Raw genomic sequence first — 22133 nt, forward strand, 5'->3', positions numbered from 1 at the left:
GGTGTATTCTTTTATTGATGCCTTGGAGGGTTTCCCATAGGACTCTCATTAATGCATTTGAGCACAGACCCCTGCTGTGATATGTATTGCTTTTAATCAAGTCCTCTATATGATCAAGAGAAGCCCAGTCTTAGCTGTTGCGTAAATGACTGGTCGAGTACTACAGTACTGCCATTTAACAACCACTTTTTCAAGACAAAAGTTGGTGGAGTTACGGGTTGTTGTAACAATTCTACAATTGTACACCTCTTTATTGTATTAGCATGCTTTGATTCTTAAGTCTATAATAGAATGAGCCAGAGGGTTATGAAAGCAAGCTTATGTTCCATCTGAATGTTATTTATTGGAACAGGCACAGTGATTTTTTTCTCACGAACCTAAGGAATGCAGGCATTAAATTACTGCAGAACTTTTCCAAGTAGAATGGAAGGGAGTGACATGCAATTGCAACTGAAGATACTTCCATGAATTCCTAGAGCTTGCAATGCCAGCTTGCAACTGTTCATAATGTTTTCATGTGAATGACTGTACTTACACTCATCTTAAGAGTGAACCTAGAGTCCCACAAATACATGTACAGATGGGAAGTGTAGTGTTGTACCTGCATTCAGCGTAGTATGTGAATAGTTGTACCTGCACCAGAGGAGATCTGGTCTTGTGGTAGCAAGCATGACTTGTCTCCTTAGCTAAGCAGAGTCCACCCTGGTTGCATATGAATGGGAGACCTGTGTGTGAGCACTGTAAGATATTCCCCTTAGGGGATGGAGCTGCTCTTGGAAAAGCATCTAGGTTCTAAGTTCCCTCCCTAGGATCTCCAAGATAGGGCTGAGAGAGATTCCTGCCTGCAAGCTTGGAGAAGCCAATGCCAGTCTGTGCAGACAATACTGAGCTAGATGGATCAATGCTCTGACTCAGTATATGGCAGCTTCCTATGTTCCTAGGGTCATTCACGTGAGCAAAAGCACTGAGGTCAGGGAGGGCTGGGGAGAAGGCAGAAACCTGCCTGCTCCCCCTCCCCGATGATTGGAGCTGCTCCTGGGCTCTGCAGGGCCACATGTCCACACAACTGGCACACGAGTGGTGCAGGAGCAGTGAGGGGGGGGGGAATGTAGGCTGGGTCCTCCTGCATTTCTACAGGAGCAGCGAGGGTGAGGGGGAAATCCAGGATGGGTCCTCCTGTGAGGAGCGCTGGGCATTGGTGGATTTCCCTGCTGCCAAGCACTCCTTCTGCCCGACTCTAACTTTCTAACCTGGGCTACCCAGCTGAGGAGCACTGGGATGGGGACTGATCCCAGTGCTTCTCATGACCCACTCTATCTGGGCCATGAGAAAGACCTCTGTAAGTGCTTAACATGAGCATCACAAAAATATGTGCAGAATTTAACAAGGCTACCTGCGCCTCATATACATCCCAGCACAAATGTTTATGGTCAGGTGGATATTGGTTTAATCAGAATTTTATTTATTAAAACTTGCATGTAACACATTACCAATTACTGTAAGATATTCCCCTCAGGGGATGGAGCCACCGCTCTGGGAAGAGCAGAAGATTTCAAGTTTCCTCCTTGGCTTCTCCAGGATAGGGCTGAGAGAGATTCCTGCCTGCAACCTTGGAGAAGCCTCTGCCAGTCTGTGAAGACAATACTGAGCTAGATGGATCAATGGTCTGACTCAGTGTATGGCAGCTTCCTATGTACTGGTTACAGGCAAATTACTCAAGAAATCAACCTCTTACATTCAATAATTTCTTGTTTTTAGTGAAGTGTGTATATTTCTCATTGGAAGCATGACCCATATATGGAAAGCCTCTCTAATCTTGCTTGCATTTAACAGTATGCACAAACTTAGCAGCATCCAGCAACACTGGAGCAACTTTGCTTATTTGCTGATTGTCTTCAGTCTTTGACCTGCCCTTTAAGAAATTAACAGAAAGTACTTGGTGATATCTAGCTAACAGTTTCCGGGGCTATATATGCCTAGATTATTCAGGGTTCCGTGAGTTTGAGACGATGACCAAATTAACATGTAACATGAAACCAGAGTTAAACGGGGCAGTAGTTGGAACTCCATTACATCCGAATTCATGCAACTGCGGTTTTGAGAGAAAGCGACTTGTGGTTTGGCTTGCCGAACTCCAACTTGAAACTTCGGTTTGCACAAAGGTTCATCACCAAGACCTCCAGTTTGGCCACTGAAGTGTTACATCTGAACTGGGACACTGCCATAACTACAGTTTCATTATGTTTTTGAAACTGCAATTATAGAGATGGTGGTGCAGACCCACCCAGGATCATACCTGCTCCATGTCTGCGGTGCTTCTTGCTGGCCGCCTCTCCAAAAACCAGCCCCACCCATCCTGTCACCTATCCAGCAATGCAGTAGCCCAGCAACAGGAACGCTGTCACATCCCATCCCAAGCTTGTCAACCTGTCAAGCAGCAAAGCCACATGGGGCATTCCTGCTCCACACCCTGTGCCTTGCTCCCTCCTCCTGGCAAGCAGGAGGGAATGGGGATGGGATGATGGGGCAGGCACTAAAGTGCCTTGCTCCCTGAGGATAAAGTGACAATGTAGTTCCACAAGCACAACACTCTAGGTGGCAACATAAGCAGGGTACCCCATCACAGCGCCAGGACAGGAACATATGGCTGGGGTGTGTGTGAGGTCAGGTTTAAAAGGCAGAACAAACCAGGGATTTTTGAGCAGCCAATTTCCAGTTTTTTAACAGAAAGGTTGGGGAACGGGGGCCCAACCCCTTCCTATTTGGGGAAGTTTGCACTCCCTAAGCTTACCTATGAGCAGGGCCAGGCAGCAGGAGCAGCGTTGTTCCAGTGACAGGAGTGATTTGACATGTGTGATAATGATGGATGCTGACTCAGGGTGGACCGTGTTTGCTCAAGAGAGTGCCAGGCCATGGGGATGCCCCCTCACAACTCATGAGAAGGAACATATTCAGGAACCAGGGTGTCATGTAAGATCTTTAATGATGCCTGATGACAAAACAACTCAATTCTCCCATGGACAGCTCTCTCATGTGTCAGGCCACTGGGGCTCTATTTCGAGAGCAACATTTGGTTGCTCTATGCAGGACTATTTTGGTGCAGGGCTCTTAGGAGGATAGCAGTGTCATCGCTGTCTGAAGAAGCACTGGCATGGCATGGCATTTAAAGGGATTTAAATGCCCTTTCCATGCTTAGGATGGGTGGACCACTCCAAAAATACATAATTTATTATTTTGATTTGATTTGATTTGATTTCTATACTGCCCTTCCAAAATGGCTCAGGGCAGTTTACAATTAAAACAAACCACTAAAACAGTAAAGAGCTAAAACAAATTTAACACAATATAACAATTAACAATTTAAAAGCATTTTAAAACAATTAAACAATTACAGTGATTAAAATCCCAAAATCAGGTTTTTAATTTTAAAATAAACCAGATATTAAAATCCCCAAAATTTAGGAAGCTGAGAAACCTTGGGCGAAAAGACAGGTTTTCAGGTGTTTTTTGAAAATTGCCAGAGATGGGGAGGATCGTATCTCATCAGGGAGCACATTCCACAATCTCGAGGTAGCAACCAAGAAGGCCCGTCTCTGTGTAGCCACCCAACGAGTTGATGGTAACTGGAGACGGACCTCCTCAGATGACCTCAATGGGCAGTGGGGCTCATAATGAAGAAGACGCTCTCTTAGATATCCAGGGCCTAAGCCATTTAGGGCTTTGTAAGTTATAACTAGCACTTTGTATTTTGCCCTGGAACCTATTGGCAGCCAGTATAACTCCATCAGTAAAGGAGTAACATGGTCTCTCCGAGATGACCCAGAGACCAACCTGGCTGCGGTGTTCTGTACCAACTGAAGTTTCCAGACTACTTACAAAGGCAGACCCATGTAGAGCGCATTACAAAAGTCAAGTCTGGAGGTCACCAACAGATGTACCACTGTTTTGAGGTCATTGATCTTGAGAAACGGGCACAGCTGGTGTATCAGCCGAAGCTGATAGAAAGCACCCCTGGCCACCGCCTCAACCTGAGAAACCAGGGAGAGGTGTGAATCCAGAAGTACTCCCAGACTGCAAACCTGTTCCTTTTGGGGAAGTGTGACCCCATCTAGAACAGGCAGATCAAAATCATCTCTAGAGTTTTGACCCCACACAATAAGTACCTCCATCTTATCTGGATTCAGCTTCAGTTTATTCTCCCTCATCCAGCCCATTACTGCTTCCAGGCAGGCATTGGGAGGATATGCTAGCTCCTGAAGAAGTTGACATGGAGAAGTAGATCTGGGTGTCATTAGCATACTGGTAACACCCAGCTCCAAATCCCCTGATGATCTCTCCCAGCAGTTTCATGTAGATGTTAAAAAGCATTGGAGAAAGTATGGAGCCTTGAGGGACGCTCAGATTTTGAAGAGCAACAGTCTCCAATTGACACCATCTGGAATCTGTTTGAGAGGTAGGAGCAGAACCACTGTAAAACAGTGCCTTTCACTTCCAATCCCCTCAGACATTCCAGAAGGATACCATGGTCAATACTATGGTCAAGACAAGGAGGCATCCTGCCCTCCCTCAGAGAAGCATTTATGATTTCCACCAGGCTGTTTACAACAACCTCCCTGCTAGATCGAATAAGCCATGTTGGACAAGGGTCAAGAGAACAAGTGGTAGGCCTCACCGCTCCAAGCAACTTGCTCACATCCTCAAGAGTCACAAACTGAAACTGATCCAATCGAATGACATAAGAGGAGTTGTTGAGCACCTCCAGCTCAGACAACAAATTAATTGTTGAGTCTCCATCTAGGTCGGCCCGAATCCGAGAGATTTTATCTGTGAAAAACTCTTTAAACACATCACAGCGGGTAACTGATGACTCCAAATTCTGATTCAAGGGAGCGGGGGCAGATACTAATTCTCTCACAACCCAGAACAACTCCGCCGGATGTCAATTCCAGATGCAATATGGGCAGAAAAGAACCGCCTCTTTGCCGCACGTATTGCCTGAGCATAGTTCTTTAAATGTGCTCTATGTCGCAATCTGTCAGATTCAAGTCGAGTCTTCCTCCACTTGCGCTCCAGTTGCCTACCTTGCCGCTTCAGCCCCCGTAGATCTTCCATATACCAAGGGGCCAAATTTGAAGCGGGTCGGAGGGGACGCTTGGGAGCAATTGTGTCTACTTCCCTGGTAAGCAAGTTATTCCAATTCTCAACCAGGGCATCAACAGGATCACCAGCAAAGCCAACATTAAATCCCTCCAAGGCTTCTTGGAATCTTAGTGGATCCAATAACCTCTTCGGGCGGACCATTCTAATATGCCCCTCACCCCTGCAGAGGTGGGAAGTGGTTGTAAGTACAACCTTAACCAGGTGGTGGTCCATCCATGACAATGGGGAAATCACAGGAGTCCCCACCCACAGAACACCACCCTGATTTGAGTAAAATACCAAATCAAGCGTGTGACAATATGCGTTGGTCCAGAGACCACTTGGGATAGGCCCATAGTTGTCATGGCCGCTATGAACTCCCATACTACCCCAGACAGATTGGTCCTGAAATGAACATTGAAGTCCCCCAGCACCAAGAGTCTGGGAGATTCCAACGTGAGTTCCGCAATCAAGTCCATGAGCTCAGTAAGGGATCCCGCTAGGCAGCGGGGCGATCGGTACACCAACAGAAGTCCCAATCTATCCCTGGTCCTCAAACTCAAGTACACACATTCAATATAGTCAGATACCCTGACAGGGACCCTGGTAAGGGAGATGTTATCCTTATAGACCACAGCCACCCCACCTCCCCACCCACATCCCCTCACCTGCTCCACTACAGAATATCCTGGAGGAAGAAGCTGGGACCAAACCGAACCACTAGCCTCCTCCAACCAAGTCTCAGTAATATATACCAGGTCGGCCCCTCCATCCATGATCAAATCATGGATGAGTTCAGATTTATTTTGGACCGACTTGGCATTACAGAGGAGCAGGGGAAAGCTGTGTGGGTTGTTGGCAGTGCTCCCCGAGGTCAAAGAGCTGGCAGGACAGCCAGAAGGGGAGACAGCCATTAAATTTCTGACTACCCTTCCCCTGGAACGGCCCACTGACCTGCCAACGTTACTTCTTCTATTCCCCACCACCACTGGGATAGCTGCCCCATAGTAAACGAAGGTGCCCCCTGTACCCCCATCTCCAGATGAACCCAAACACATTATAGCAACTTCAACCCAAGTCTAAAACAGCTTAAAACTTATTAAACGGAAGCCCTCTGGCCCTCACCCTCATTCTCTCCCAAAGTGGCTCCCCCAAAGGGGTGACCCCCCTTTGGTGTCACCCCTTTGGTGGTGACCCCACTGCCACAAGGAACTTTCCTATAAAGCCCAAAACAGCAGGTGACCTGAGGAACAGCTGAGTCACTCAGGGGCTGGTCCCAATCCTGCCCCCACTTCCCACAGATGTTAACCTGAGGCTGCAGGCCCACAGGGGAAGCAAAAGCAGGCAGGCAACAGCAGAAGGAACCCCAGCACTCACCTGGTCTCTCACTCCAGGCAGCACTTGGTGAGAGATGGATGGACTCTCCCTTTCCCTCTCTGCTGGGCTTCCCAGCAGAAATAATAATTGCACTCGGCATGCCCCTTTCAAGATTGTGGCCAATCATGGCTGCTCTGCTGACGTGCTGATGGTTTGCCCACAGTCTGGCCATGGAATTTGCTGGGAACAGCCTCTATGGCTGAACAGCAGGGAGGAGCTCCCCTCTCCTTTAACCAGAGGTTGAATGTGGAGCAGCAAAGCTCAAGTCAGCTTTCTCCCTCAGAGCTGTCTTGTTGGTGCAGAGAATGAGATATCTGAGCCCTGCTACCAGAGTCTCCAGTTCAAAATTTCAGTGCCTTACAGATGCTCTCCTAGGTTCTTTGTTGCTATGTGAACCTTTGACACATCTTATTTCATGAATTCCTATCCCAGGCTTACATTGCTTGATTCTAGCCTAGTGCTGATATTCCTACTTCTTTCCCTAATTTTACGTATTCCATCTTTTGACACATCTCCCCTTCAGCCTGGCTACCTAGTCCTTCCTCTGGTTTATAGTTTGAACTGTGCCTTTGATCTTGCAATGGTTGTCCTAAGGGCCAATTCACATCATTAAAAGAATCTCCTGTAACTGTTAAAGCACAGGGTGGTACCTGTTGCACATGCACTCCTGATTTCTGGTTGTTATGTAAACCCAGAAAAACCCAGCAATGTTGGGTTGTCAATCCAACATCTACCTGGGATCATGAATCATACGTCTGAACTCTGGCTGTTAATCCCAGGTATATGTCAGGTGTCGGTCCTGGGTAAATGTCAGAACATCACTGATTTTTCCTGAGTTCATATGACCAGAAATTGGGAGAACATGAACCGCAGGAATCAAGAACTCTATGATGTCTGAAGATTCTCTTAATTGTGTGAACCAGTCCTAGGTAAATTTCATATTTCTGCATGTAGTAGCCTGTCTCCTGCAATTGTTTAGTTTAATTTTACAAATATCTATCTAATCCTGTTCCTGCAATGACTCCATTTGCTCAGTCCTGAAAAATATCACAATGGCCTAGTGTCAGATTTTATTACAAAATGGCCCCTAGAAGTTTGGTTCTGACTTACTAAAATGATTCCTATGAGCATTCAGGAACTTTCCCTAGAATTTATTAAGCAATCTTGATCCTCCAAAGCATAACCAAGTGAAACTAAGAAAACATTAGGCTTTACATATTTCATGGTATGACCAGTTGAAATGAAATAGAATAGTTCCAAGATTGCTTGGGCTACCATTGACACACCGTCCTGAATGAGAACTTATGAGTGTTGAACAGCCTGCACAAAAACACTGATGTTATTCCCTGGAAACCATTGACTATCACACAGCTTTCAATTACAATGTGGTTTTATTAAAATGTCACCAGTTCTTCCATGTAAATCAGTTTCAAAGCCAAGGAATTCATAGTACAAAGTGGGAGCTTAATTTGTATTGATTTTGATTAGAGTTTGAAATCATTGAGCCCTTACCATCCTCACAGCCAAATTAGCCTCACATTAAATGTAAAATGCTTGCCCATGTAAATGTTGAATGCATGCTCCATAGTCTATTACCACATTTACCACACAAATTGATTCAAATGGACACAAATTGCTTCATGTGTATGAGAGTGCAGATGTCCAGGCCATTTATTGTTGGTGTCCTAACTCTACAGATGGGTTGACCCATGTGGCAAGTGTGTTTATACAATAAGAGATTATCAACAATTTCCAGAAGCTATTTGGCAGCATCCCTACATTTAGTGCAGAGGAGCACCATCCTAGGAACTCATTCTCACTGAAGTAGAATTGTTCTCATACAGCAGGTCCTTCCACGAGTGAAAGGAATCCATACATGAGATATAAGTTTATTCGGTCATTGACCAGCAAACTCCATACATGAGTGTAACTCTCCTCCTGCAAGTGGGAGGTACTTCCAACAACGATGCATCACTGCACCAAAAAGTTTGGATGCCACCCATTGAGTTTACATTCAGCATCAGATTTGGATCAACTCATGCATTTTCATATGCAAAGGGGGAATTGCATGGCAAAGCATCCAATGGAAATTATTATTAATTCTGTGGGTCATTATCTATTATTTTAACAACTATTGGCAGAAAATTATTTAACAACTATTTTCTGCTGACTCCAGTAAGCAGATTTGCTCTCCCTAAGAATCAGCATGTAAGCCACACTCTGCTTTAAATTTGTTAATCAGGTGTCTTATTAAATTGTTGACTTAAGCAAGAAATATGTAATGAACACAGCCACTGTATCTGGTTAGCATTTCCACAGCTCATTTGGCACCAAGAGGGGAAAAAACTCTGCATTCTTTCAGAATTATAATGCACTTTATGATACTAATCTGTATCATTGGTACATCACTTAATCTTGCCAATGCTGAAAGATTCCTTGGCAGGGTTATAAGGCAATTGATAGCTCATTCAGTCAGTGGACAGCTTGAACTTTGCACAAAATGTGGACAAAACTTATTAAAATGATCTATTTTGTTTTCCTTAAAGCGTTTGGCTGAGTGAAATGACTCTGTTCTCAGTAACAAAGGTTTTCAATTACCTCTGGAGGCCTCGGAATAGTTTGGATAAGGCCTCTAGGCAAAGAGAAATGAAACAATGCTATCACTCTCCAGTCAAAATGTGAAAGGCTAGCTCTCTGAAAGTTTACCTCTCAGCAGCAGGCACAAGAAGCAGTCGATACAATTACAGCTGTGCAGAGTGAGCTTACAGTATAGAATAAATATCAGTTCCCTTTAAGTGTCTTACTTAGTTACCTAGTATATATGTTAATCCTTGACACAGAGTAATGTCTTCAGAGCATACCACGCATGAAGAGGGGCATGTTGCTATTAAGTGAGTCATCATAGCAAGCAGAATGAGCAACGCACCTAAAAGGGAAAAATAAAGGGCATATATATATATACACACACACACATACAGATATATATATATATCAGCACTGGCATTTTTATTATTATAGCTTAATTGCAGTTCAACAATGAAGTAAATTAAGCAGTGATCACGTCATATTAAAAAAATGATGCTTTAAAAAAAGTCAGATGGCAAATTCTACAGGGTGGAAGCATAAGTCTGCAATATTTCATTTTTATTTTCTGTTATAACAAATGAACAATTAAATAGATATGAAAAAGACAAGATTTTAGAAAGGTACCAACCAAATTTCTCATTCTGAGATTAACCATGTATTTGACGCATATCATGTCAGCTGACTATTAAATGTTACATATATTTGCAATGTTTGCAAATCAAAAATGGCTCATTATGTTTTTAGCAGGGGGGTGGGGAGGAAGATTCAGGAGCTCAAAAAGTAGCTATACCCAGTAGCCATATCAAGTAAATTATATATGCACTAAAACTCCATCAAGATCAATGGGCATAAAGTGTATTTTTTTGTTTAGAAATGTTTGTAAAGTTGTAATGTACATAACAAACTCTTATTTATTAGGTAAAAGAAACACCTGACATAAACTCACAGCATACTACAGAACAGCCATTGGACAAATATGTTTAGTAAGAACAAGAGTAGAGCTCGGCTGGATAAGACCAAGGGTGCAGCAAAGGTCCACATTTTTGCTTCTTTCCCCCCAAATGGCCAGTGGAATATCAAGGAAGGCAGGCAGTCACCCCCTTTATTTACTCCCAGTATCTGATATTCAAAGGCAATCAACAATTCTTGTGGCAGAGAATTTTATCTGTTAACTATACTTTTTATGAAGAAGTACTTCCTTTTGTCTTTCGAGAATACTATTTCACTGGCTGACCAGCTTAGTGACTCTCAGCCTACCCTACCTCACAGGGTTGTTGTGAGAATAAACATACCCATTTTGTAGTAGTAGTACACCACTCTGGGCTCCTTGGAGGAAGAGTGGGATATGTATGTATGTATGTATGTATGTATGATAAATTAAATTAAATTAACTTCTCTTGTCATGAGGGAGAAAAGTTTCTGCATATCTACTTTTTCAACACTATACATAATTTAATAACTCTTTCATACAACCATTAGTTGTCTTTTTTCCTAAACTAAACTTTAACCTTTCTTCATGTGCAAGTGTTCCAACACTTTGATCATCTTGACTACCCTTTTCTTCATTTTTCTAGCTCTACAATATCCTTTTTGAGATGGGGTGACCATAACTGGACACAGTAGTGATGTAACCAGACTTGTACTTCTGGTCTCAAAAGCATAAATTTAAGGGGCCTGTAATATCTGCTACAGCAGTGATATTGCAGTAGTCCCTGGGAAAACAACATTTCCCAGGGGGTTACTTGACATGCTGCTGTATAGCAGTACACCAAATATCAAAGATGGGAGGTAGGAGATCTTCCCTTCTTTTCTTCTTTCTGGGGCTTGGTGCTTTGCCACCACGAGAACATGAGACAGACAACCGTTGTAGCCTGGTAAATGGAGCAGAAGGGGAGAGGGAAGGGTTTGGAGGCTGGAATTTGGGGGTTGGAGGCAGGGTTTGCCAGATTTGGCTGAGTTTGAAGACTGGATGGCTGGAACAAGGCTTGGAAGGTCAAGAAAGAAATTCACTTTGGCTCAGAAATAAGCTGAGTTACTTCCTGATTTGGGGAAGAATTTTTTAAATCAATCTGACGCAGGATTGGGGAATGCGGTGAGCAGGCTTGCCCATAGCTAGTATACAGTATTACAAATTATGATACAACATAGATTTAGAAAGGTATTATGATAGTGGTTTTTATTTTCAACCCCTTTCCTAATAATTCCCTTTTCATACATGTGCACACTGAGTTGATATTTTTATTGAACTATATCTTAGAGCTATCTTTTTCTGGAGAGCACAGATAGTTCAGACTAATTACTGTCAGTGCATATGTGAAGTTGTGATAAATCTCTCACTTGTCTTGAACAGAAACTGGAATCAAATTGCTGGAAAACCATTTCAAAACCAAAGATTCCTGGTTATGAACCCAATCAAATCCTGCTTATGAACCAAAACTGGTTTATAACCGGGAATTCAGCTTGAAATTGTATGGTTAATGTTTGATTTCCCTGAAGCTTTTTCAGACAGCCACTTTACCACAACTTTGCTTTGAGAGGGTGGGTGTGCGTTAGGGATGTGCACCAAATTAGAAAACCTGATTTGGCTTGAATCGAACCAGACTCAAGCTGAACTGGGTCCAGTTTGGTTTTGTGCATGGGTGAGCCAGGCCCGGTTCAGCTTGAGTCAGAACCGGTTCAGGTCTGTCTCAAGGGGTGGGGGCGTGGGGGCTGTAATTTTTTTTTTAAAAAAAAAAGTCTAAGTAGAACTTACCACTGCCAAGAGGTTTGGTGGCCCTGGGGGCAGGGTGCTGCTGTAGCCATGGGGAGTTTCCAGTGGCCTCCCCTCCCCCACCAGCCTCCCCTGGTCTCCGAAGGGTTGGTTCGGCCAGTTTGGGGGCCCTTTCGGCCCTTTGAGAGTGCATACTAGCCATTTTGGAGGCCACAGCACATGCATGCTGACTATTAGCATGGCTGGGTGACAAGGGGGGCCATTGGGGGGGTGGTGAAGCTGCTGGAGACCCTGACAGCTGCAGCAGCATCCCCCGGGGCCACAAACCCTTGAGTGGCAGTAAGTCCTACTTTTTTTTTAAACCATGAACTGGCCCTGAACCAGCCCTGATCCGCCCCAGGGGGTTCAGCTTGACCTCGAGCTGAACCAGGCCCAGGCTGGTTAGAGCTCAAGCCAGCTTGCACATCCCTAGTGTGCATAACATATTAGTCAGATTTACCCCAAAATCTGTGTGATATTTCAGAGAGCACTTCCCAATGGTTTACAATAAAACAGTACAGTTTAAAACAAAATTAAAACACAAAAACATTAAAATAATTCAAAATCTAACACAATGTTAAAAACTGTAAGTCTAATTAAAAGCCTGGGTGAACAAATGTGTCTTAACTGCCTTCTTAAAAGTTATCAGAGATGGGAAGGCTCTTGTTTCAGCAGGGAAGACATTCCAAAGCCTTGGAGCAGCAAAAGAGAAGGCCCGTCCCTGAGTAGCCACCAGACGAGCTGGTGGCAACTGCAGGTGAAAATCAGCAAATGAGCTCAAAGGGCGGAGGGGGTCATGGTGAAAAAGACGTTTTCTTAAATAACCAGGGCCTAAGTTGTTTAGGGCTTTATAGGTTATAACTAGCACCTTGTATTTTGCCCGGATACGTATCAGTAGCCAATATAGCTCTTTTAGTATAGCACAATATGGTCTCTCCAAGATGAACCGGAGACCAACCCAGCTGCTGCATTTTTTACCAACTGCAGTTTCTGGACTATTTACAAAGGCAGCATAGAGCACATTGCAATAGTCAAGTCTGGAGGTTACCAGCATATGTACCACTGCTCTTTACAAAATAATGCAGGCTAGAGCTCCTCCTGCCCACACTGCTGCATTTGCATAAGTGCCACTGACACTGTTCTGCCAGAGTAACAGTGTATGTTCCAGTGTAAAGGTGAAAAACACAATTATGCAATTGGATGCCAATATCTCAAAGTGGCACCCTGTTGTGGGACTTTGTTTATACAACACTACACCAGAGAGGAGCTACACTCCAGTGCCACAGCATCAGCAGTGCTTATGCCAAAACAGCAGCATGAGCAGAGAAGCTCCCACCAGGGGCGTAACTACTATTAGGCAAGGGGAGGCGGCTGCCTGGCTTAGCCCTCTCTCCCCGCAGTTTCAGTGAAAGCAGGTCTCACTGATCGTGAGACCCGCCTCACTGTTTTCCAGCCCATTTCTGCATTGTTCCAAATGGAGAGGTGAATGTCGTCTGTGGTCTAGTCTAGGCAAGAGGTAGGCATACATATCTCATACACAGACCTATGTATATTGTAACAGAATGTAAAATCAATAAGCTCCTGAAAAATAACTAGACGTAGTGTGAGCTACAAGGTTGAAAGGGAAGATTCCTTACCTTGCCCTGCCTAAATGGTTCAGTCACATGATTGGTGTTAGGGACTACTTCTCTGATGGATGGTGTGTGTACCTTAAAATTTTACAAGAAGGTGAAAGCTCATTCGTTGCACCAGATTTCTTTAAGATATTCATTCTCTAAGATATGAAAATATCATTTCATCATTCTGATGAGGTTATTTTAAGGCTTTTTAGGGAATGGTGGGACATGAGGAAGAGCCAAAGAAAACTGGAATGGTAAGAAAACATACAACACAGCTCACCCAGTGCCAACAGTGTTTGCAAACTATTGTTTCCAGTGGTCAGCATCCTGACAAAGCATACATCTGCACACCATAAGAAGCATCCCTGCTTACAGAGCTTTCTGAAGTCCAACAGTGTCTATTGCACAAGATGGGACAGTTTTCCTGATCTCTCTTTCCCACATAAGTGAAAATATGTCCCTGAGGGTCACCACCTGAAAATATGTCCCTTAGGGTCGTGCAGCCCTTGGCTGTCAAAATGTTGGCCACTATATTTTAGAAATTGTTAGAATATGCTACATGTAAAAGGGAAAAAAGTTTTCTTTTCTGTTTCCAACCAAAATGTACTTATTTTTAATTACCCTTATATTTTATATTGTATTTTCAGGGAAGACCTGAATTTTCTGAAGTGGTTTCCAATTTAGAAGAATGCCTGTGCAATATTGAGGTAACAAAATAAGCTGCAGCAGCTAAGAAATGTGGATGCATAGTTCTAAACACAATGAAAGTTGGCTGGTTGCTTACATAGGAAAAATCCATCATTTTGCAAGATAAACCTCCTCATTTTTAGAGATGAATTGCCCAGCTATAATCTAAACTATTAGATGTGTGGGAGAGACAAACTCTGCATCAGAACCGGTTTGCCATTATTAAAACCTTGGGTCCTGTACCTGACACAAATGAGCTAATAAGCTTCGCCTCTGCATTGACATACTTTTAAACCACAGCCCCTTTAAATTACTGTCCATGTATACAGCATGTGTCTGTAGAGGGAAAGACCAGAACATTGGGCATTTCCCCCTGAAAACAAATGCTATATTCTGGAGAGCAGGCTTACTGGTGTGTTCACATTGGCATTTTACCTGTATATAGCATCCACAAAACATAATTTCAGACTGGACCAGTAACCATCATTTCAAACTGGAACAAAGGCTACCCTATCATGAATGGAGCCTGAGGTCAGGAGTTTTCCATGGCTGGAGACAGATCATTGTTTTTAAGAGCAGAAGGTAGTATGAAAGTGGCAGTGTGCATTCATTCTGTTGTTCCTTCTCTTGCCTCTGGTCAAAGAAGCTTTGTAGGTTTTTGAAGCATTACAGAAACCTACATAACTTGTTCACTGGGGATGTGTAAACAGGTTCAGTTCGATGGTCCAATATCAAAACAAACACACACACCCAGCCATTGGGGAGGGGGGTTATGATCTATTTTTTTAAAAATATTTTGGCACACACCGTTTCCAGGGGACTTCTCTGAGGCTGCAGGGGGATTATGGAAGTTCCCCCTCCCACCGCCAGCCTCCATTATGCAGCAAATTGCCCTGTTTGGGTGGTCTTCAGCCTGTTCCAGGCCTTACCCCCATCACGGCGACCATTTTGGAGGTCACCACACATGCCCAATGGGCCTCTGCATGGCCTGGGCCAAAATGGTCACTGCGATGGAAGTGAGGCCCAGAACAGGCCGAAGACCACCTGAACAGGGTGATTTGCTGCATAATGGAGGCCGGGGGAGGACCTCCAGAGACACACACCCCCGCCGTGGCTTCAGAGAAGCCCCCTAGAGGGGATAAGTACAAAAACCCAGAATAAAATAAAATAAATGATCGCAAACCCCTCGAACTGAACGGGGGGGGGGGGTGAGGGGGTGCAGAACCAAACTGGCCCAGTCCAGTTTGAGTCCAGTTCGGGGTTGCACAGGGTTGTGCACACCCCTACTGTTTACCAGACACAATAATGGTAATGACTGTATACATCATAGGCAACACCTCTATGATGCTACCTACAAGAGCCATGAAATGAAAAGAAACACTAACTACAGATGTGAAGGCCCAGCAAAAAACCAGGAAAATTTGGGAAAAGGCATTTTTTTGTGTGTGGTGGTGGGGGATTCTGATTGACTTCTTTGTTTTTTATGAAAAGTTGGGAAAATTGGGGGAAATGGCTCATAAAATATTTTCTTTTGGAATTATGAATAATATATTTAAGAAAAGGTGTTCAGATATATCTATATAAGGAAAGATGTTCTGGCCTGAACTCTCCCAAGCTTCTTACTTGCTTTAGATTATTCTATCTTCTTAAGGTAAAGTGTGCCGTCGACTCAGTGTCGACACCTGGTGACCACAGAGCCCTGTGGTTGTCTTCTACTGCATGTGAAATAAACTGGTCTATGTTGGAAATACACCAGATCAAGAAATTAAGGAACATGTGAAAAGATTTGTTTCAATACAGGCAATCCAGTTTTCATAAGCCATAAGCATCAGAAGAAGTAGAAGTTGCCGATAGTGATACAGTACTTCGAAGTGTAATATAACAAACCTGATGAATGTTATGAGCAAAGCAGGTTATACATAATAAATGCTCCTAAAGAAATAATGTGAGTTTAGACCCATAAAGGGCACTAGGAAAAAAGTATTGCACATATCTCAATTCTCCCCAAAATTTCGGTGTGTGTTTTTTTCCTGGAGGGGGCAGGAATGGGAAAAATAAGTTTTCTTCATGACTTCAAAATTTCCAGATATTTTACATCTGTAACCCTAACATATCTCCACATCCTTCTTCTTCTTATCCGTTCAGTCGTGTCCGACTCTCAGTCACTCTGTGGATCAATGCACTCCATGCCATCCTATCTCGTACAGCTTCCTTTAATTCCACCATGGTCATTCCGGTGTCATTTTTAATAATATCCAGCCACCGAGTACAAGGCCGTCCCCGTCTCCTTCTTCCGCTGATTCCCAGCATAATTGTCTTTTCGAGTGAATCAACTTGCATGACATGACCAAAATATGTCAGTCTTTGTTTAGTAATCTTGGCTTCTAATGATATTATTGGTTTAACTCAATCTAAAACTTCCGTATTCGTGATTCTCGCTGTCCATGGGATATGCATCAGCCGCCTCCAACACCACATTTTGAAAGCATCCATCCTTCTTCTATCTGCCTTCTTCAAAGTCCAAGTTTCACAGCCATATGTAGCTATTGGAAATATTATTGCATTGACTAGTCTGCATTTGACTGGAAGACTAATATCTTTGCTCTTCCAAATTTTGCTCATGCTGATCATTGCAGTTCTTCCAAGTGCTATACACCTTCTGATCTCAGGGCTGTAGTCACCACATTGATCGATTTTAAAGCCAAGAAAAATAAATTCCTTTACTACTTCAATTATCTCATTATTGATCTTCACTCTGACTTGTGTATTCTCTGCAGTCATCAATATCTTTGTTTTCTTGATGTTAAAATGCAATCCAAATTTTTCACTTTCATCTTTAATTTTTAAAATTAGCCGCTCTAGATCTTTCTTGCTTTCCGCAAGCAATGTCATATCATCTGCATATCGAAGGTTGTTAATATTCCTACCACCAATTTTCACTCCAATAGCAGATTCTTCCAAATATGCATTTCTCATAACCATTTCTCTGTACATATTAAATAGTGCGGGAAACACATCCATTGGTGTTCAAACTCAGCTAAAAGATCTCAAATCCAATATTTGACCCACCATACCACAATTGGGCAGGTGCCATAGGAGGAGCGGGCCATAGCTCAGAGGTGGTTTGATGGCACATACTTTTCATGAAGAAAGTCCTTCACAACTGCAATTTAAAAGAATCTCTGGTAGAAGGATCTCAGGGAGGAGAACTGGTCTTGTGGTAGCAAGCATGAATTGTCTCCTTTGCTAAACATGGTCCACCCTGGTTTGCATTTGAATGGGATACATGTGTGAGCAGCACTGTAAGATATTCCCCTCAGGGGATGGGGAATGCTCTGGGAAGAGCAGAAGATTCCAAGTCCCCTCCCTGGCATCTCCAAGATAGGGCTGGGAGAGACTCCTGCCTGTGACCTTTGAGAAGCCACTGCCAGTCTGTGTAGACAATACTGAGCTAGATGGACCAATGGTCAGTATAAGACAGCTTCCTATGTTCCTATGTTAAGGACTGGAGAAAACCCCTGCCTCAGATCTGGAGAATCACCACCAATCAGAGCAGATAATACTAGGTAATGGATCAGTGATCTGACTTAGGATAAGGAAGTGTCTTATGTTCATATGGCCAATTGTGAAATGACAAGTGTGCACCTCATTAGCAAGAATGCCTCTCTCATCTCATCTTCAGCTGTCTGAAGAAAACAATTGTCAGTATCCTTCCTATGCTTTCTGAGAAAGAGGCAATGCAGAAAAACAGGTAACTGAGCCATGGCATTAATTTCAAAGTTCTCCTTAGCAAAGTGTTTCCATCTAGAATAAGAGCAACCAGCCACATCACAACAACTACTACCCTCACACTAGATTTCTAGTTTTCTTTTCTTTTCACTCTCTTAACCTGAAATAGTACAAAGAGTATATGTCTGCATGGAGGTTACAAGTGTTGCAGGCAATTAAGATCTGCAAGAACAGTTTTGCAAGAGCCGAACCCTCAGATCACAGCAAAGGTCCTTGCTTAAATGAGCTTAATTAACATAATGTGATTAACATAAGTTAATTGGCATTAACAAGATAGACTTTACCCATTAGGGCTTACAAACAGCTTTCAATCTCCTGTTTGCATTTTAAGGTACATGGCTCTATATTTTGTCCTAATGGCTTTGTTTTCAGCATACTGGGAGGAACACAGTGAGCATGAAACCAAATATTAGAATTCCTGGAGTCATTTAATCAGCTTTACCTTTCACTCTGCAGGGTGGTCCAGTGGGGCAGTATTTCTAACTGTGTGGGAGTAGGAACTGAGAACCTTTTCCAATGTTGGAAGGCAGGACAGCAGCCCATGTCTCCTTTCTAAAAATGGTTACTTACATTATGCCAGTGGAATGGGAGCTGCTTCATCACCACTCCTTCCTGCTGGGGTAACACGAGAAGCCCCAGAAAATGTGGGAAGAGACCGTATTAAAATTACATCTCCTCTTAGGTTCAGGGCTCACATTACCTTAATAATGTAGGAAGGACTGGTGCAACAGCAGGACTTACACATCCAAGGCTGAAGCATGGCAGTGGGGCGGGGAGAAAAGACACTTTGAGGGGGGAGAGTGGTAATACCCCCAGGCCATTGTCCTGGGGAAAAAACAGCCTTCCTGAAGTTGCTCTTTGCTCAGAGGTTGCTACTATTGTCAACAAAATAGAAATGCGCTCTCTCTCTCTCCACACACACACACACACACACATTTTATATCCCGCTCTTCCTCCAAGGAGCCGAGTGGTGTACTACCTGCTTAAGTTTCTCCTCACAACAACGCTGTAAAGTAGGTTAGGCTGAGAGAGAAGTGACTGGCCCAGAGTTACCCAGGAAGTATCATGGCTGAATGGGAATTTAAACTCGGGTCTCCCCAGTCCAGGGGCAGTTTCCATTGTGATTGCTCCCTTCAACATCCAAGGGATGAACTCTTGCATTTATTCACAGGTTCCAGAGGTTAGTTTGGGCAAACCCCAGCCTTCTTTGGTCCCAAGGTTCTGTCTTGTCAAAAAATACATTTCTCAAGGAAGTTGAGAAAGGACAGAAACAAATATTTTCTAAAGCATTCGGCCGAGTCAGGTGAATTTAACTTCAGCCTACGGCTAATAAATACCTGGTTCCTCTTGGCTTTTGGCCAAGGGAAGATAACCGATAAAATAGGAGACGTGTTTGATTTCAGAAACCAGTTTCTGGAATTACACTTCTCTGCTGTGCGAGTGTGTTGAAAAAGTTCCCTCCTCTCTTCAAAGTATATCACCACTCTTGAGCTGAAGGGTCAAAGCAGTGACTCCTATCATCTATTTCATTTTTCAGCTCCAGATGCAGCAGGTTACTTTATGTGTAGGTGGAAGTCCTTTTTAAGAGGGCTTTCTTTTTTGTTTTGTTTTTTGGAAAAGTAAAGCAGTATATCACAAGTAACTGTGCTGTCTCACAGGAGACCTAGCTACCTACTGTGATACATCGGCAGCAGCAGTGCATATGAGATTAAATCTGGGCGTGAGCTGGTGTAAGTCACAGAAAGAAATGCAATATTTAGCTAGCTAAAAGCCATCACATTCACATCCACTGCCAAAGCCACACAAAAATAACATTGAAAGAGGCAAATGCTATGTGAAGGGAGGCTAATCTTCAGAATCTTGGTCAGTCATGTGAACGGATGAGTATACCCTTCATCTTTCCTTTCAGAAAAATAACGCTGTTCTATTTGATATTGGCTTCTGAAAACCTGAAAAGTTCCAAATACAGCTTCACTGTCCAGCAATTATACTAGCCTGCCCTCCATGTTGTTGCCTATTAATTCATAGATTTTTTTCCCCAAGCAAAACAAAATAATCCTCCATTGGTATACGGCAGACCATCTGTCTGAATGCAGAGTAGTGAATTTTAGCCAGTGATTTCCCCATTTGACTGCATGAGTGCTGTAAACCTTTTATTCAGTGAAATAACTGAACATTCATAGATCAGCATGGGAATCTCTTTGACCCCACATTATTTGTTGATCTGATAAGTCACCACAAGATGACAAATTACCATGACAGTTTTGTATGGCAGGCATATCCTTTGTGTCCACAGATGGGATCCAGTAACCACATACTGTCACTACTTTGGCCTCCTTCAGATACATATTTTTTCTATACAATATGGGGAGGAGGGAAGCATCAGGCTTGAGCACTTCCCTTTGCTCCTTTCGGCTCTCAGGATATAAAAAATAAATATATGTTTCCAGGATATCTCTGAACCGTCTGTCTGTATCACTCTTTCAATCTGGATTGCAATTACTGAAGGATACTGGGTGCAAATGAATTAGATATTGTGCCAGTTTACTATTTCCTTTCTGCTTTGATGATCAGGTTGGGGAGAGGAGGAAAAGGTCAAGACTCACTCCCTGTCATCGTGGGTCAGTTTCTTTCTTTCTATCCTTTCTGAACAGGAACTCCATCTAAAACAAAGATTCCCAAATGTTGGGCCCCCAAATGCTGTTGAGGGACAATTCTAATTTTTCAGCCATTGTGTTTCTGGGGATGATAGGAGTTGTATTCCAACAACATCTGGGGATCCAAGGTTTGTAACCTCTGATATAGAACATAGTTATGTAAGGAAAAGCCATTTTAAAAAACCCAACTATCTGCTCAGCGAACAGGAGGGTAAACAAGTTGGGATGCTTTCCCATGATTTGTAAGACAACAAGTAAGGATGCTTTCTCATGATATATTCAGCACATGACCCTGGTGTGGTAACAATAGTAGCATCAAGTTCCCCATTGCCCAAAACTCATAGCAATATAACAGTAGTGTTAGATAGAATCTGGCTCCTAAACAACCCAGATGTGTTTATCTTCCACGTTGTATGCAACTGCACAGCAATTCCAAAACTTGGAAGAACCATTTTCATTGGTGCTGACATAGGATGACTTCAGAGATGTAGATTAACTGACAGGATTACAATAATAACTAAAATGATTCTGTTATCAAAGTCAATGAGAAGGATGTCATCCCTGTTTCTAGAACATATGAAACTAGCAAAGTCTTAGTAAGGAGTCTTTTCCTGGTCTACACACAGAAGGTATGAATTAGCATGGGTTCCTGTTTTATGAAGAACAAATATTATTGAATGCTCTGTACAAGTTACGGTGACTACCATTCGCCTAGCAACCAATTCCATATGAAAAGACATCTAGCATGATGAGAGCAATAGAAATAGTAAAGAACTGCAGCAGAGGTACTTGCAAAGTACCATAAATGCTGAGTGTTGCTGTCAGTCTTTCTGAGGAGACTTTGCAGTTGTCCTAAGTGTATATTAACAATGTTTTCTTTGTGAAATCCAGCTGATGTCTCCAGCCTCTAGCAACAGCAGTGGCTCTCTTTCTCCTTCCTCTTCTTCGGATTGCTTGGTTGCTCGAGGATGCCCTGGTCGTAGCCACGTTGCCGCTTTACGCAGCCGCTTTGAGTTGGAATATGCCTTGAATGCAAGAGCTTATTCTGCCTGGTCACAAAGGTAAGAACACAGACCAAGAGAGAGCATATGGAAGGAAGAATTCCTCCCGTGATGTGGAAGGTTCTAAGAGTTGCCTGGGATTTATTCTGACTGTCTAGAAAGCTCCTAACACCAAGTAGAAGCATCACGGAAACAAAATGACTGTTCTCATGTTTTTCAGGGAGACATGAAAATTTTATTTTACTCTTATATACCACTTGGGTGGCATAAGCTGCAGCAGCACTAGAAAAGCTAGCACTTGTTCATTTTTCCATTCTGGTTCTAGAAGATCTAATGCATAGGGAGGTGAAAGACAGAGTCAATGGCTGACATGTCCCACAGCATAATGCAAAAAATCTGAACTGCTCGTACTAGGGTCCGGGCGACTAAACCACTTTGCTGTGCAACAAGGCTGTTCCGTTGCTACTTACCATTGCAGTCGCACACTGGAATACAACATGCATTATTTCCAGTGCAAGTCACATTGCAA

At 43.2% G+C, this 22133-nt stretch overlaps 1 protein-coding gene across 2 annotated transcripts in view; it reads left to right on the forward strand.

Annotated features, from left to right (window-relative positions):
- TNNI3K (TNNI3 interacting kinase) overlaps positions 1 to 22133 on the forward strand; it is a 292390-nt gene that overhangs the window by 245082 nt on the left and 25175 nt on the right. The window contains exons 22-23 of one of the 2 annotated variants that reach the window (XM_053243152.1): positions 14118 to 14177; positions 21495 to 21664. In XM_053243152.1, the coding sequence (XP_053099127.1) occupies positions 14118 to 14177; positions 21495 to 21664 (230 nt within the window). The remainder of the gene's footprint in view (positions 1 to 14117; positions 14178 to 21494; positions 21665 to 22133) is intronic. The other variant, XM_053243153.1, reaches the window with a different exon arrangement.

This window comes from Hemicordylus capensis, chromosome 4 (assembly GCF_027244095.1).
Source record: "Hemicordylus capensis ecotype Gifberg chromosome 4, rHemCap1.1.pri, whole genome shotgun sequence".
Taxonomy (NCBI): Eukaryota; Metazoa; Chordata; class Lepidosauria; order Squamata; family Cordylidae; genus Hemicordylus; species Hemicordylus capensis.